Source organism: Pecten maximus, chromosome 17, assembly GCF_902652985.1.
Source record: "Pecten maximus chromosome 17, xPecMax1.1, whole genome shotgun sequence".
Classification (NCBI taxonomy): Eukaryota; Metazoa; Mollusca; class Bivalvia; order Pectinida; family Pectinidae; genus Pecten; species Pecten maximus.
Genome location: NC_047031.1, coordinates 25,470,467 through 25,487,801, shown reverse-complemented (window position 1 = coordinate 25,487,801; position 17,335 = coordinate 25,470,467). Strand labels below are relative to the sequence as shown.

At 37.1% G+C, this 17,335-nt stretch overlaps 1 protein-coding gene across 3 annotated transcripts in view; it reads left to right on the top strand.

Annotated features, from left to right (window-relative positions):
• LOC117315717 overlaps positions 1-17,335 on the top strand; it is a 70,810-nt gene that overhangs the window by 45,404 nt on the left and 8,071 nt on the right. For all 3 annotated transcript variants that reach the window (XR_004529750.1, XM_033870070.1, XM_033870069.1), the window contains exons 11-17: positions 6,807-6,911; positions 11,422-11,575; positions 12,702-12,824; positions 13,409-13,570; positions 14,479-14,581; positions 15,969-16,100; positions 16,724-16,810. Coding sequence is in view for 2 of the 3 variants with exons in the window: in XM_033870070.1 (XP_033725961.1) it covers positions 6,807-6,911; positions 11,422-11,575; positions 12,702-12,824; positions 13,409-13,570; positions 14,479-14,581; positions 15,969-16,100; positions 16,724-16,810 (866 nt within the window). In the remaining variant the exon portion in view is untranslated. The remainder of the gene's footprint in view (positions 1-6,806; positions 6,912-11,421; positions 11,576-12,701; positions 12,825-13,408; positions 13,571-14,478; positions 14,582-15,968; positions 16,101-16,723; positions 16,811-17,335) is intronic.

Here is a 17,335-nt window from a genome sequence, read left to right as displayed (position 1 = left end):
TTTTAATGTCGGTATAGACAGAGATCTAGACTAGACAGGCCTGTTTTGCCAGCTAGGTTATACTGTGAAAAGAAGAAGTTTTGCTTCTAATTTATCTTCAAAATTGAGGTAGAAATCCGGCATCTTTTAACAATTAGAATGTACACACTAAGTGAAGTTTTTCTGGGGGATAATATACATGTTGTCCTAGCATACACTTGGCACATATACAGCTGTATAAAGGAGGGTAAACTAACAATACCTAACTGTGTAGATTTCTTAGTAAAATATCAAGCTGACTTGAGACAATCCTGGGAGGGTGTACATACACAGCTTATAATATCAACAAACAGATAGCCATTATCTGCAGGTACCAAGCCTTCTACAAATATGTCAGAAATTTCTCCTCCAGTGTCCCATACAGGGTATCTATACCGGAGGTTAGGACATTTGCTGGACTGGCTAGTCTCCTAAACAAGGTATGACAGATCATCACAAATTTTATGTTGATATCTTATTCTTGGCCAGGACAAGAACATTTCAGTCAGGATTCAAATTTGAAGCCATGAATATGTGATTTAATCAGTTAAATGTATGTGGCAGCACTTAATCTTGACATTTAAGATGTGAATTATCACAATAGTTTTATATGTGTGGTCCTCCATGGACACCTCAGTCTTAGTAGTACATTTTTGGTGAGGGTAAACTGCAGTGTTAGTACATTTCTAGGTGAGGGTAAACTGCAGTGTTAGTACATTTCTAGGTGAGGGTAAACTGCAGTGTTAGTACATTTCTAGGTGAGGGTAAACTTCTCAGTGTTAGAAGTTGTACATTTCTAGGTGAGGGTAAACTGCAGTGTTAGTACATTACTAAGTGAGGTTAACTGCAGTGTTAGAAGTTGTACATTTCTAGGTGAGGGTAAACTGCAGTGTTAGTACATTTCTAGGTGAGGGTAAACTGCAGTGTTAGTACATTTCTAGGTGAGGGTAAACTGCAGTGTTAGTACATTTCTAGGTGAGGGTAAACTGCAGTGTTAGTACATTTCTAGGTGAGGGTAAACTGCAGTGTTAGTACATTACTAAGTGAGGGTAAACTGCAGTGTTAGTACATTTCTAGGTGAGGGTAAACTGCAGTGTTAGTACATTTCTAGGTGAGGGTAAACTGCAGTGTTAGTACATTTCTAGGTGAGGGTAAACTGCAGTGTTAGTACATTTCTAGGTGAGGGTAAACTGCAATGTTAGTACATTTCTAGGTGAGGGTAAACTGCAGTGTTAGTACATTTCTAGGTGAGGGTAAACTGCAGTGTTAGTACATTTCTAGGTGAGGGTAAACTGCAGTGTTAGTACATTTCTAGGTGAGGGTAAACTGCAGTGTTAGTACATTTCTAGGTGAGGGTAAACTGCAGTGTTAGTACATTTCTAGGTGAGGGTAAACTGCAGTGTTAGTACATTTCTAGGTGAGGGTAAACTGCAGTGTTAGTACATTTCTATTTGAGGGTAAACTGCAGTGTTAGTACATTTCTAGGTGAGGGTAAACTGCAGTGTTAGTACATTTCTAGGTGAGGGTAAACTGCAGTGTTAGTACATTTCTAGGTGAGGGTAAACTGCAGTGTTAGTACATTTCTAGGTGAGGGTAAACTGCAGTGTTAGTACATTTCTAGGTGAGGGTAAACTTCTCATTGTTAGAAGTTGTACACTTTTTGTTGAGGGTGAACTGCAGTGTTAGTACATTTCTAGGTGAGGGTAAACTGTGGTGTTAGTACATTTCTAAGTGAGGGTAAACTTCTCAGTGTTAGAAGTTGCACATTTCTTGGTGAGGGTAAACTGCAGTGTTAGAAGTTGTACATTTATAAGTGAGGGTAAAACTGCAGTGTTAGTAGTTGTACATTTCTAGATGAGGGTAAACTGCAGTGTTAGTACATTTTTGGTGAGGGTAAACTGCAGTGTTAGAAGTTGTACATTTCTAGGTGAGGGTAAACTGCAGTCTTAGAAGTTGTACATTTATAAGTGAGGGTAAACTGCAGTGTTAGAAGGTGTACATTTTTGGTGAGGGTAAACTGCAGTGTTAGAAGTTGTACATTTCTAGGTGAGGGTAAACTGCAGTCTTAGAAGTTGTACATTTCTAGGTGAGGGTAAACTGCAGTCTTAGAAGTTGTACATTTATAAGTGAGGGTAAACTGCAGTGTTAGAAGGTGTACATTTTTGGTGAGGGTAAACTGCAGTGTTAGTAATTTCTAGGTGAGGGTAAACTGCAGTGTTAGAAGTTGTACATTTCTAGTTGAGGGTAAACTGCAGTGTTAGAAGTTGTACATTTCTAGGTGAGGGTAAACTGCAGTGTTAGAAGTTGTACATTTATAAGTGAGGGTAAACTGCAGTGTTAGAAGGTGTACATTTTTGGTGAGGGTAAACTGCAGTGTTAGAAGTTGTACATTTCTAGGTGAGGGTAAACTGCAGTGTTAGTACATTTCTAGGTGAGGGTAAACTTCTCAGTGTTAGAAGTTGTACATTTCTAGGTGAGGGTAAACTGCAGTGTTAGTACATTTCTAGGTGAGGGTAAACTGCAGTGTTAGTAAATTCTAGGTGAGGGTAAACTGCAGTGTTAGTACATTTCTAGGTGAGGGTAAACTGCAGTGTTAGTAAATTCTAGGTGAGGGTAAACTGCAGTGTTAGAAGTTGTACATTTCTAGGTGAGGGTAAACTGCAGTGTTAGAAGTTGTACATTTTTGGTGAGGGTAAACTGCAGTGTTAGTAGTTGTACATTTTGTGGTATGGGTAAATCTTTGTGTTAAAAGTTGTACATTTTTTGATGATGGTAAACTTCAGTGTTAGAAGTTGTACATAATGTTTTGGACAAATTTTTGTGGAAGGAAACATCTTCAATAGTTATTTCAATATAGCAGGTATGTGAAAATAGCATGTCAACCTCAGTGATGGAATTTGTATATCGTGTATGGACTGGCTTTCTGGATGGAAATTTATATCATGCGTATGATAATATATGAAAATAGGCCGTAAACCTCTGCAGTGTTACAAGTGGTTCATTTTTGTAGGGTCTAACTTTTGAGGATGGAAAGTTCAATGTCATTATGGCATATATACATATGTGGATATCAGGCATCAATCTAAGTGTTAGAAGTTATATATGTTATGTGTGAGGCTCACTTTCAGGGAATGGACACTTTCAATGTATTTTAAATGATATACAATTTATATGGAAAATAGGGCGTCAACCTCAGTGTTTGAAGTTGTACATTTATGCATGAGACAAGCGTTTTGGGATGAAAACATCATATTATATGACATATCTAGAATAAGGAAATTATGACCTGAATGTATTATAAGTTGTACAATTCTCTATTTATGAGGACATGAGCTCTAGGTTCCGGTCTATTCATGATCAGTGGATGAAGGACAGACCACTTGACTAGCTTCCTGTTGGGAAATGCTTTGAGCTTTGTTTCATCTAGTCACACGTCATACAGTTATATACAGGAAGATTTTTAAACTGTATGATTTTAGAGAGATTAAGTTTAGGTTTTTGAATTTGTAGCTCTTACAATGTTATGTATACCTGTATATTTGGGTATGATTTTTACAGAATTCCTACAGTGGTCCAGGGCGTTTCCTAATTCAAATTATTTTATATTAAAGAAAAAATTCCCAAATTTGCAGTTTACTCCTGAAAAAATCTATTCCAATTCACCAATATTCTTCCCAAAATGAGACAAAAATACCCCATCCCATACTAGTAAGAAAAAGTCATGTGATCAATATGTTTGGAATAACATTAAAAAGAGAGAGCAAGAGAAGAAAAGAGAAAGACAGAGAAAATGTTTAAAGTGAAAATAATGATTTTTCACATAGCTGACCTGTTATCCCCTGAATTTACCCGTATGATATATTTGCTTGTCATTACTGAGTGTAATAAACTCTGGAGTGTAATCCATTGTGATTCATATGAACTATGATATGTGATCATGGCGTCGTGTATTGTGAATGGCACAACAAAATGGCTGTCTCCCTTTGATTAAGCTCTCCACATTTTGACTGTAAAACTTGTCAAAATGTTAGTTTTCTGAGTTATGTGATTTATAAAAAAAAATCTGAAATCTGTTTTGGTTTAAATTTTGCTTGCCAAGGCTAGGAAAATAAAGTCTTACACTACATGAAATGAAAATTCATTTAAAATTCTACATATACAAGTATGTACATGTATATATATTGGGAAGTTACAAGTTTTCCTGTGAAGGATCGTTTTGAGCCTTATCATTAGTTACATTTTACAAACTTCAATATTAATCAGATTCCTGTTGCCTTTGGTTACTATCCCTTAAGATTATCTCCCCTTGCTAAACATGGCATCAGACAATATCCTTTAGAGACCAAAATTGTAAAGCTCAGTTTTATGTCTTAATTTTAATACCCTAGAGACATTAACCAGTTTTTATGTCTAATTTTTAATATTCTAGAGACATAAACTAGTCTATGTACAAATTATATCATGGCAGGTTCCCTAGGTTACAAACACCTCTTATTAACTGAAAACAAGCTCCACATTAACACTGATTACCAGTCATGGATTATGGGTAATTACTGGTAATTCATACATCATAAACACCAAATCACTGTTATAATGTACCACATAATGATGTTCTGGTTTCTGGGGAACATATCATTAAATATGTAGTTATTTATGTTCTGGTCTTTAGGCCTAATGATCATCATATATTTATATCCTTATAACTTTGTGATCAGAAGAGCAATGCAATATTGTATATCCTGCCTGCGTTATTGAACCTACATCTACTGCCATCGACCTTTGGTGTCGTATGCATACATCCTGTGACCTTAATTGTGCAATAGGAAGGATTAATGAACAACATTTTTCAGACACTGGGGCTAAAAATATATATATAATAGCGACCTATCTAGGAATGCACCCTGATACGGATAACTAAAGGTTGAAGGGGAATTCCCACCAGCCTTTATATCATTAGCTGTCAAGTAAGGTGGCTAATAAAACTCAGTCTGGATTAAAAATAACTACGCTAAGACACTTCTACACTTATGACATTAATAGTGCTTTGTTACTGTAGTTATTGTTGCTCGGAATCATTTCCAAAATAATACAACAAAGGGCCAGATGGGCAGGCTGATCGAGTCCTGTCTGAATAATATAGACCAATTTAAATTTTCTTATGACATATATCACAAACAAGTAAATATGAGATCATTTCCAGCAGAAATATAGTTCGTGGAAATAATCACAAAATCATCAATTTAATTTCAGCAATTTAATCAATATATACCACCTTGAGCATATTAACCTTTAATACAACATAACTACATAAACTGTTACAAGTTATGTTGATTAATTAGGTTTTTAAATCTGGTAGGAGAAATTTTTGTGACGTCAATAATGTACTTAATATAGTGACGCCAGACAAAAACTATGTCATGAACATGTTTTTCGTATCACTACAAACACGAATTACCAGGTATGTGAGGATTGTGTTCTGATAACTTTCTATTTTGTTTGGTGGTAAGGTTATGTAGTGGCACTGCTGAGCAAATGGAGATATTCATAGCTGGAATCCTGATTTGATATTCGGAGCCGAGTCTAGTGTTATAAAACCACAGGAGACAAACATTTTCACGATGTGGAAATTCGGAAATAATTTCTGCTGTAAATGTTTATTAATATCCTGTGTAGCTGGTAATGTTTTATCATTTCCTATATTTTCGGTCATTACAACACTAGATATCCTGTGTACTTCATATCTAAATGGTCAATATAGGGTTAAAGGTTATGGTGTATGTATGATATATTATCAACATCATGTAATTATTTTATTTGGTTTCCGGTGATATGTGTATATATAAACATATACACGTGTACATGTTGGTATTTTACTTTGTTGTTATCGTTTGTTATGTCACAGCAACATAAAACACTACCGCATTCTACCTAATAACGGCACCTGTCCCTACAGTATATCAAAACTATTTCTTGGAAAGATGATCGGAATGCTTAATTAAAGTTTTAAAAGTGTTGCTTACCTCTTTCTGTACTTAGTTGCAGTTCTTTAGAATTCTTTTTACAAATTTTACATGGAATTTTTTTTTATTGAATTTTTTTTTATTAATCATACTGGTTATTTCTCCTCTTGGTATTCACACAGAGATCTAGGGTCTTATAAAGTATTAAATAATATGGTACAGTTGGTCATCTAGGGCTCCAGACTCATGGGCCTTTTATTTAGTAACACATGTACAATTGTAGGAAGTGACCCTATGCTTTAAAACTCTATGACCCCACAAACATCCTTGGCCATGTGCAACATGGTAGAGCTTTAGTTTAGACTACCAGTATACAACATCCTTGACCTTATATGACATGGTAGAGATTTAGTTTTAGACTATACCACCCAACAAATGTCTTTGACCTTATGTAACAAGGTAGAGATTTAGATTTAGTTTTAGACTATACACCCCCATGAACATCCTTGACCTTATGTGACATGGTAGAGATTTAGTTTTGACTATACCACCCAACAAATATCCTTGACCTTATGTGACAAGGTAGAGATTTAGTTTTAGACTATATTCAACCCAGCAAATGGCCTTGACCTGATTTGACAAGATTGAGATTTAGTTTAGACTATACTACCCAACAAATGACCTTGACCATATGCAACAAGGTAGAGATTTAGTTTAGACTATCCTACCCCACAAATGTCCTTGACCTTCATGGACAGGGTGTAGAGATTTAGACTATAGTCTATACAATCCTACAAATGTCTTTGACTTTTTGTTCAAATGTTTCAGGTTAAAGTTGCTGTTGACTGTCTTAACTTACAAACATCTACAACATGGGGGCTGGAGAATAGTCAGCCGGGGAAGCCAGCCGAATCCATGACTGCTAACTCCAAGGTATTGTCAGCTGACTTGTAAATAGTCAGTTTAGCAAAAGTAATTTTTACTTCAGTTTGAAATTGTTTTTATAATTTGAACCGGCAAAAAATACTGTGTTTAGATATTCTTTCTAGGTTGATTTCAGTAGTCATATGTCCCTGTATAGTTAATTAATTTTAGATGAATCTATGAATACAGGATCTGTATGAGTCTCTAAGTCTAAGTTTAAAAAAAAAGATATGAGTTTCAAGTAAATGAATAAATATAGCATCTACCTGGGTATATGAGTTTCCAATTGGGGCCACGGTGGCCGAGTGGTTAAGGTGTACCGACACTTTGTCACTAGCCCTCCACCTCTGGGTTGCGAGTTCGAAACCTACGTGGGGCAGTTGCCAGGTACTGACCGTAGGCCGGTGGTTTTTCTCCGGGTACTCCGGCTTTCCTCCACCTCCAAAATCTGGCACGTCCTTAAATGACCCTGGCTGTTAATAGGACGTTAAACAAAAACAAACCAAAATATGAGTTTCCAAATCATAATGTCGTCCAACTACACGTGTGTGTATACATATTTTGGTAACATGAAAAATAAAAGGATATTTAAATTTATCACTGATTAAAATCATTGATTAAATATATTTACCTTAATTTAAAGAATCAAACATAACAGATGGATACTTCTATTTCAATTCTTGGTTTAGTTTTCTATTGTTAAACATCCTAACAGCTAAGGTCTTTTAAGGACGGCCTCCCCTGTGTGCAAGATGCATGCATGTAGTCTATTTCAAGTGTAAATGGTATTTACTGTAATTAAAAGAAAACAAACATCAAAGTTGGAGAACATTTACCGTAGTTAGATGAAGATCTAGATAAGGTATAGGTTTGTCCTGATTGGGAATGTACTGAAGGTGATAATGCACGTCAGTTTTATCTCAAATGAAATTCCTCTGTTTTGTTTTTTAGCCCACCATCATCAGATGGTGGGCTATTCAAATCGCCCTGCGTCCGTGGTCCGTCGTCCGTCCGTCCGTCCGTCCCTCCGTCCCTCCGTCCCTCCGTCCGTCCGTCCCTCCGTCCGTAAACAATTCTTGTTATCGCTATTTCTCAGAAAGTACTGAAAGGATCTTTCTCAAATTTCATATGTAGGTTCCCCTTGGTGCCTAGTTATGCATATTGCATTTTGAGACCAATCGGAAAACAAAATGGCCGACTGGCAGCCATCTTGGATTTTGACAATTGAAGTTTGTTATCGCTATTTCTCAGAAAGTACTGAAAGGATCTTTCTCAAATTTCATATGAAGGTTCCCCTTGGTGCCTAGTTATGCATATTGCATTTTTAGACCAATCGGAAAACAAAATGGCCGACAGGCAGCCATCTTGGATTTTGACAATTGAAATTTGTTATCTGTATTTCTGAGAAAGTACTGAAGGGATCTTTCTCAAATTTCATATGAAGGTTCCCCTTGGTGCCTAGTTATGCATATTGCGTTTTTAGACCAATCGGATAACAACATGGCCGACAGGCAGCCATCTTGGATTTTGACAATTGAAATTTGTTATCTGTATTTCTGAGAAAGTACTGAAGGGATCTTTCTCAAATTTCATATGAAGGTTCCCCTTGGTGCCTAGTTATGCATATTGCGTTTTTAGACCAATCGGATAACAACATGGCCGACAGGCAGCCATCTTGGATTTTGACAATTGAAGTTTGTTATCTGTATTTCTGAGAAAGTACTGAAGGGATCTTTTTCAAATTTCATATGTAGGTTCCCCTTGGTGCCTCGTTATGCCTATTGCATTTTGAGACCAATCGGCAAACAAAATGGCCGACAGGCAGCCATCTTGGATTTTGACAATTGAAGTTTGTTATCGCTATTTCTGAGAAAGTACTGAATGGATCTTTCTCAAATTTCATATGAAGGTTCCCCTTGGTGCCTAGTTATGCATATTGCGTTTTGAGACCAATCGGATAACAACATGGCCGACAGGCAGCCATCTTGGATTTTGACAATTGAAGTTTGTTATCTCTGTTTTTGAGAAAGTACTGAAGGGATCTTTCTCAAATTTCATATGTAGGTTCCCCTTGGTGCCTAGTTATGCATATTGCGATTTGAGACCAATCTGAAAACAACATGGCCGACAGGCAGCCATCTTGGATTTTGACAATTGAAGTTTGTTATCGCTATTTCTGAGAATGTACTGAAGGGATCTTTCTGAAATTTCATATGTAGATTTCCCTTGGTGCGTAGTTATGCATATTGCGATTTGAGACCAATCTGAAAACAACATGGCCGACAGGCAGCCATCTTGGATTTTGACAATTGAAGTTTGTTATCACTATTTCTGAGAAAGTACTGAATGGATCTTTCTCAAATTTCATATGTAAGTTTCCCTTGGTGCCTAGTTATGCATATTGCGATTTGAGACCAATCTGAAAACAACATGGCCGACAGGCAGCCATCTTGGATTTTGACAATTGAAGTTTGTTATCACTATTTCTGAGAAAGTACTGAAGGGATCTTTCTGAAATTTCATATGTAGGTTTCCCTTGGTGCCTAGTTATGCATATTGCGTTTTGAGACCAATCGGATAACAACATGGCCGACAGGCAGCCATCTTGGATTTTGACAATTGAAGTTTGTTATCTCTGTTTTTGAGAAAGTACTGAAGGGATCTTTCTCAAATTTCATATGTAGGTTCCCCTTGGTGCCTAGTTATGCATATTGCGATTTGAGACCAATCTGAAAACAACATGGCCGACAGGCAGCCATCTTGGATTTTGACAATTGAAGTTTGTTATCGCTATTTCTGAGAATGTACTGAAGGGATCTTTCTGAAATTTCATATGTAGATTTCCCTTGGTGCCTAGTTATGCATATTGCGATTTGAGACCAATCTGAAAACAACATGGCCGACAGGCAGCCATCTTGGATTTTGACAATTGAAGTTTGTTATCACTATTTCTGAGAAAGTACTGAATGGATCTTTCTCAAATTTCATATGTAAGTTTCCCTTGGTGCCTAGTTATGCATATTGCGATTTGAGACCAATCTGAAAACAACATGGCCGACAGGCAGCCATCTTGGATTTTGACAATTGAAGTTTGTTATCACTATTTCTGAGAAAGTACTGAAGGGATCTTTCTGAAATTTCATATGTAGGTTTCCCTTGGTGCCTAGTTATGCATATTGCGTTTTGAGACCAATCTGAAAACAACATGGCCGACAGGCAGCCATCTTGGATTTTGACAATTGAAGTTTGTTATCACTATTTCTGAGAAAGTACTGAATGGATCTTTCTGAAATTTCATATGTAAGTTTCCCTTGGTCACTTGCATTGCATTTTTGGACCAGTCTGTCCGGAAAACAACTTGGCAAACAAACAGCCATTATCGTTAAATCTCAAATTTCTTATATAGCTAGGATTCCCTTGTTTGAAAAGTACTGGAGGGATGTCTAAATTTGCACAGATTAGTAAAATGAAGGGAAAAGTAGAGAAAAGATCAATCTGACATGGAACCTATGAAGATCATTCAATGGTGGGCGCCAAGATCCCTCTGGGATCTCTTGTTTTCCAGAGCTTGTAAATTTCTTTTTCCTTGTTGTTGAAAGTGAAAGAACCTAAGGTCTCAGGATCAAGTGCCCCATAAATAACTTATATCCATAGCATATTGAGTTCCTCATCCCCCAGGCCCCAGCTGCACCAGCCCCAAGCCCCAGTTCCAGGCCCCAGTCCCAGACTCCGTCCACCACTCTAACCCCCCAGGCCCCCAGCCACATTGAGCCCTCTAGCCCACAGCCCACAGCCCCCAGCCCCCAAGGCCCCAGCCTACCCTTTAACCCCCAGCCCCTATTTACCTGATAATTCACTTAATGTGCTGTAATGATTGCACTTTCTTAAATCATAATTCCTTCAAAGATCGTGAATTGTTCTTATACCCGTACCAGGACATCGTTACCAATTATGAATGAAGGGCCATATAGCTCCGTTGATATAAGCAGAAGCCAGATCCCGTTTTTGTAAGCTCATGCTTCCAAGACATATTTTGTAATGGCATTAGTCTATGAAGCTTAACATCAAATAATGTAAGAAATTGAAATGACGAAAGATCAAGTTCATTTGATCAAAGGTCAAATATTTTTATAACTTGAACAGAATGAATTGAGGAAGAGTTGCCAAAGTTCAATGTCAGTATATATAAGACCGCTGGGTATGAGTTACCTTGAGTTTAATACTGGTTCCATTCCTTCTGTACCACTTCACTTTAGATTGTGAGTTAAGATTTGAAAGACTTTAAAGCTGATATTTATAGATGTTTTCTATATATGACCTTTCAAACAGCTGAACATTGACGGCATCCAATTCATGGCATTTAAGTTGGAATACAATAAAAGAATTTAGAAGAAAATTTTATATTTATGTTTAAAACTCTTTATTGTGTGTTGACAACATGACAGTAGGAGTTAAGTATGAACTTAACTTATAACAATGTTCTTGTGACCTTATATTATCATGTTAATGGTGGCTTCAGGATCGTCTGCGTGGCATTGAATTTTCGGAGGAATGGCAGGATGACGACATTCCAGGGATGCCGCCGACTGTGGAAGAGGATGACGATGACTCGTCAGAATCTTCAGGGTCAAGGTCGCGGCACAGTAGTGGTTCGAGTCAGGGAGAAGGACCAGGTATGGTGTAATTTTACTTTCAGTCTGCAATTCAGGTATATATTAAAATATTAAAGTGTTTCTTGGTTGTGTAAAAAAATCAGCAGTGTGGGTCTACAACCATTGTGGCCCTGTTTCCACTGGTCTATAGCTACTGTAGTCCGCTTATTAACAGCCAATGTGACATGTGTCTGCTACACTACAGAATCTGTGAGACGGTGTCAATTTTTTCAATAAAATAAAAAGGGAGCTGAAAAAACAGATCAGCAGTGTGCCAAAGGTATTTGTATGAATGTCATCTGGAATGTATAGATTTGTTTGCTGTTTGTCATGGTATTGTTAGTTACCATCAATCACTCCCGCATCATTTTTATGGAGGCTTTATGCCTGCCATATTGCAATCACTCACGATTTATGACGTCACAACCTCTCACTTTCATTTTCATTACATTTCCTTTCACAGTTCATTTTGCAGTTTCTTTCGGTTCATATATGATGTAGTTGAACTAAATATGCATTTATGAAAAATATCAAGACTACAAATTAAGTGCTATTACATGAAAAAAGGTATATTCAGTATAAATTTCTCTCCAGCAGTAGTACAGAGTTTGAGACCTGATTGATTTTGACAATACCAATGTATTGGTGGGAACATGCATATGGCCTGATGACAGATAAATGATATAAATGAGATAATTAATTCACAATACTGATGTCCATCCTGTTTTACCATGTATCATTGTTATCCATTTGTCTTATTCTCTGCACTGTACTGTTTACGAGGGGGCCGCGTTGGCCGAGTGGTTAAGGTGTACCGACACTTTATCACTAGCCCTCCACCTCTGGGTTGCGAGTTCGAAACCTACGTGGGGCAGTTGCCAGGTACTGACCATAGGCCGGTGGTTTTTCTCCGGGTACTCCGGCTTTCCTCCACCTCCAAAATCTGGCACGTCCTTAAATGACTCTGGCTGTTAATAGGACGTTAAACAAAAACAAACCAAAACTGTTTACGAGGATAAACAAATTGTCATTGTCATTGGTGTTCCAGGAGAAACAACCTTTAAAACAGATGTTATTCCGTTTGTATAGTTTTGCCGTTACTTCTGATTATTGTGTATCTATACTAAACATAATGATTATTTACAAGTGAGGCCTTCCAATATGACTGACCTTCAAAAGAAAAAGAAGATGGCTGCCAATGACAACATTCTGACTGAGGACATGGGGAATGACCTTGACCCAGCGCTTCTCGGGGAACTCGAATGGGAGAGTAAGTTGAGGATCTATAATTCTGAACAAAACCTGCTTCACAATTATGTTTTTACATAGGTGAGGTGGTGTTTCATCTAAAAAATTAGGTCACTCTGACCTACATTCCCTATGTTCCGCCTACATCCCCCAGGGGACTGTCATTTCCTGAATTAACTTGTTTAAACTGTTATATATGTAATCACAGCAAATACTTTTCTCATCACAATTTGTTCATTTTGAAAAATCTTCTCAGTATTTGTAATCAAATAGTCTTAATAGAGACTGATAGACGCCATGAAATAGGGGGTATATAATGTTACCCATGTCCGTCCTGCCGTCCTGTCCGTCCTGTCCGTCCTGTCCCTTCATGTCCCGTCCTGATATAACTAGCTAATCTCAGGAACTGCTGATGTGATCCTCACCAAACTGTGTTTTGAGGTGTCAATTGGCAGCGGGGGCATTTATGCTTTACAGACATTTTCTATAGTCATAATAGTGTATCTATCAGGTTAATGTAACAATGCTTCATATTTGATATTGTTACTAAGAACTAAAAAAAAAATCTTCATAAAGGCCAAGATTTGTGAAAATCCTTATTTTCAGATGACACTCCCATTAAGAGCCCAGCTGAACCTATCCCACAATACACTGCTGAGGAGGAGAGACAGGATGCCAAACTATGGAGACTTGTCGAAATCTCTGGTCGAGAACAGAAAATTGATCTCACCATCATTGAACCGTTCAAGAGAGTTTTGTCTCACGGAGGTAATTGAACCGTTCAAGAGAATTTTGTCTCACAGAGGTAATTGAACCGTTAAGATAGTTTTGTCTCACGGAGGTAATTGAATCGTTCAAGAGAGTTTTGTCTCACGGAGGTAATTGATCCGTTCAAGAGAGTTTTGTCTCACCGAGGTAATTGAACCGTTCAAGAGAGTTTTGTCTCACAGAGGTAATTGAATTGTTCAAGAGAGTTTTGTCTCACAGAGGTAATTGAATCGTTCAAGAGAGTTTTGTCTCACGGAGGTAATTGATGTTCAAGAGAGTTTTGTCTCACGGAGGTAATTGAATCGTTCAAGATAGTTTTGTCGCACAGAGGTAATTGAACTGTTCAAGAGAGTTTTGTCTCACGGAGGTAATTGAATCGTTCAAGAGAGTTTTGTCTCACAGAGGTAATTGAATCGTTCAAGAGAGTTTTGTCTCACGGAGGTAATTGAACCGTTCAAGAGAGTTTTGTCTCACGGAGGTAATTGAACCGTTCAAGAGAGTTTTGTCTCGCGGAGATAAAATTATGACACAGTGTCTGTATGTTTTCCTACTGCAAGTTAAGTGTGTTAAGATTTAAAATCTCTCTATTCTCCCTCTTATAAAGAAAGAGAACAACAATTACTTGTCCTGTCCTTCTGGTTGTTTGTCCACCATACCTTGGTCCTGTAGATTCATTTCCAAGTCGGCAGATTGATGCTGATTTTTCACAAAGCCTTGGATTAATTAAGCTTAATTATGACCCCTTTCTGGGTATTCAACTTCCTGAAATCACTGTCCATGGGCCAATTTTCTTCCTTAAAAAAAGACAATATTTCCTAAATCACAAACTGCTGAGAACAGCCCTGAAAAAGGTGATAGATGAGTTATTTCCCCTTATATTGAAATGTCTTTGTAATCTCTGTTTACAGGTTACTATGGTGATGGCCTGAATGCTATAATTGTATTTTCTGGATGTTACCTGCCTGACAGGAGTCGAAAGGACTACAACTACATAATGGATAACCTGTTTCTGTACGTATTCTCAGTAGTACCCAATCTCTGTCACGGTACTGAGGCTGTATGGACTGTAATAGTCACTCTCCATCCATATTTTGTTTCTGAATGAAAAATATCGGCTTATTTCTATCAAATTATTATTATCTTGGAAATCTATCATTTGTTAGCTGACCTGCCCGAAGCGTCAACTTTTTCATTTAAACAACTTCTTCTCGATAACCAAGAGGCCTAGGGACTTGATATTGGGCCTGTAGCATCCTGGACTGAAGGGCAACCAAGTTTGTTCAAATGAATGACCTTGACCTTATTCAAGGTCACATGGGTCAAATAGGCTATAATCTTCAAACAACTTCTTCACAATAAACAAGAGGCCCAGGGACTTGATATTGGGCATGTAGCATGCTTGGGTGAAGGGCTACCAATTTTCTTCAAATAAATGACCTTGACCTTCATTCAAGGTCACATGGGTCAAATGGGCTATATCTTCAAACAACTTCTTCTAAATATCCAAGAGGCCCAGGGACTTGATATTGGTCCTATATATAGCATGCTCGGGTGAAGGGCTACCAAGTTTGTTCAAATGAATGACCTTGACTTTCATTTGAGGTCACATGGGTCAAATAGGCTAAAATATTTAAATGACTTCTCCTCAATAACCAAGAGGCGCAGGGACTTGATATTAGGCCTGTAGCATCCTGGAGTGAAGGACTACCAAGTTTGTTCAAATGAATGACCTTCACCTTCATTCAACATGGCAATGGTCAAATAGGCTATAATCTTCAAACAAACTCTTCTCAATAACCAAGAGACCAGGGACTTGATAGCATGCTAGGGTGAAGGGCTACCAAGTTTGTTCAAATGAATGACCTTGACCTACATTCAAGTCACATTGGTCAAATAGGCTAAAATCTTTAAACAATGATTATACAATAGCCAAGTGTCACCAAGACCTTATATTAGGCCAATAGTATGCTGGAATGAAGGACTACAAAAATTTATTGACATAAAAAAACTTAGCTTACACTGATATTAGAATAAAGTGGTAATCAGCATAGTATCTGTAGAAATGACCTCAATCAACTTCAAATTTGCTGTAGAGCCATGCGATCAGGCCCATTGGGCCTCTTGTTAATGTGGAGAGTTATGTCCCTTCTTATCAATCTTTTGATTCATTAGTTGTGAAAAAACGCTGAAAATTTTCATGAAAGTTCTAGTTAACAATTGGGATACAATATAAATTTGCAGTTGAATCTTTAATTTTTTTCAGACTTTGACATAGAAATCTTATTTTCATCAAATCGGGAGATTGGGTTATGAGTTTCATAAACTCTTGGTAGTTGGTTCTAGTGATATAATCTGAGAGTAATGATTGGTGTTAAGTGATAGGTGTCTCATATTACAGGTACGTTGTCAGTACATTAGAACGCCTGGTCGCCGAGGACTACATGATCGTGTACTTCCACGGCGCGACACCACGCAGACAGATGCCAAGCTTCAGCTGGTTAAAGAAATGTTACCAGATGATAGACAGAAGGTAGGAAGACTTTTTATTCTGAAAAATTCATGATAAACTATATAATAAGAAAGCGTTTGATAAAATCTCATACAGGGAAAAGTTTCCATGTGAAATCAGTATGGATAGAAATTAGACATTATGAAATCAGTATGGTAAGATTTCTACACCACCGACAGTGTCTTCAACGCTGAAAGTGTCTATACAGCTAAAAACTAGCTTAAAGGCAGAGTAGAATAAAATCTGTTTGGGATGCAATTAATTATCTATTCACTCTGAATTTAAAGATAAAAATAGGAAGTTTAAACGTTTGGTAATAGCCTGGAATGTGTATCTTTCTGTAATGTTATTAAATTTACAACAGTCTATTATTGTTTTGTTGTTGGTTGTTTTAAATCCATGAATACGACATTTAACATTTATAGGATACATATATTTAAGAGTTAAAACAGAAAATTAAATTCTTACCAGCAAATCAAAACATACAATTAAATTCTCAGCAGCAAATCAAATTGACAAAACAGAAAATGAAATTCTTACCAGCAAATCAAACAGAAAATAAAATTCTTACATGTACCAGCAAATCAAACAGAAAATAAAATCCTCAGCAGCAAATCAGTGAGTTACTTGTTTCCTGTTTGTAGACTACGGAAGAATCTAAAGGGTCTACTACTCGTCCACCCAACACTGTGGCTGAAAACCATTGTTATCATGACCAGACCGTTCATAAGGTAAACTTTGTAACACTGTACAACCAGATTTGAGAGAGAAAATATTTGAAGAAAAAAATAATATATATATATATTTAATACTCAAAACAGTCCACAATTACCAGGATCACTTTTGTTTATCAAATTAAAATCCTAAAAACATTATTTTGGTGTTCATTTATCAATATGATTATAACAATATCACTTCTCTCCTTAAATTCCTTCATGTATGTCCAAATGTAGTACACTATCAGGGCTTTTTCTGGGAGCATTTGGAGACTGATTATGAGTCCCATTCCTAATTGAAATTATTTCATATTTAAGTTAAATTCACAAAATTTGCAATTTTCTTCTGAAAATTTCCTTCTCAGTTTAGTAATTTCTTCCCTAATAAATTTAAAAGGCCCCATCCCAAAATTCAGAACACTTTGCCCTTATTGCTCAGTATGGCATGTGACAAGACTCTTACATGTTGTTCAGTGAGGTAGTCACCAGCTACTACAAGACTGCCCTCAGACCTTGCCTCAAAATGACCGTAGCTGTTCA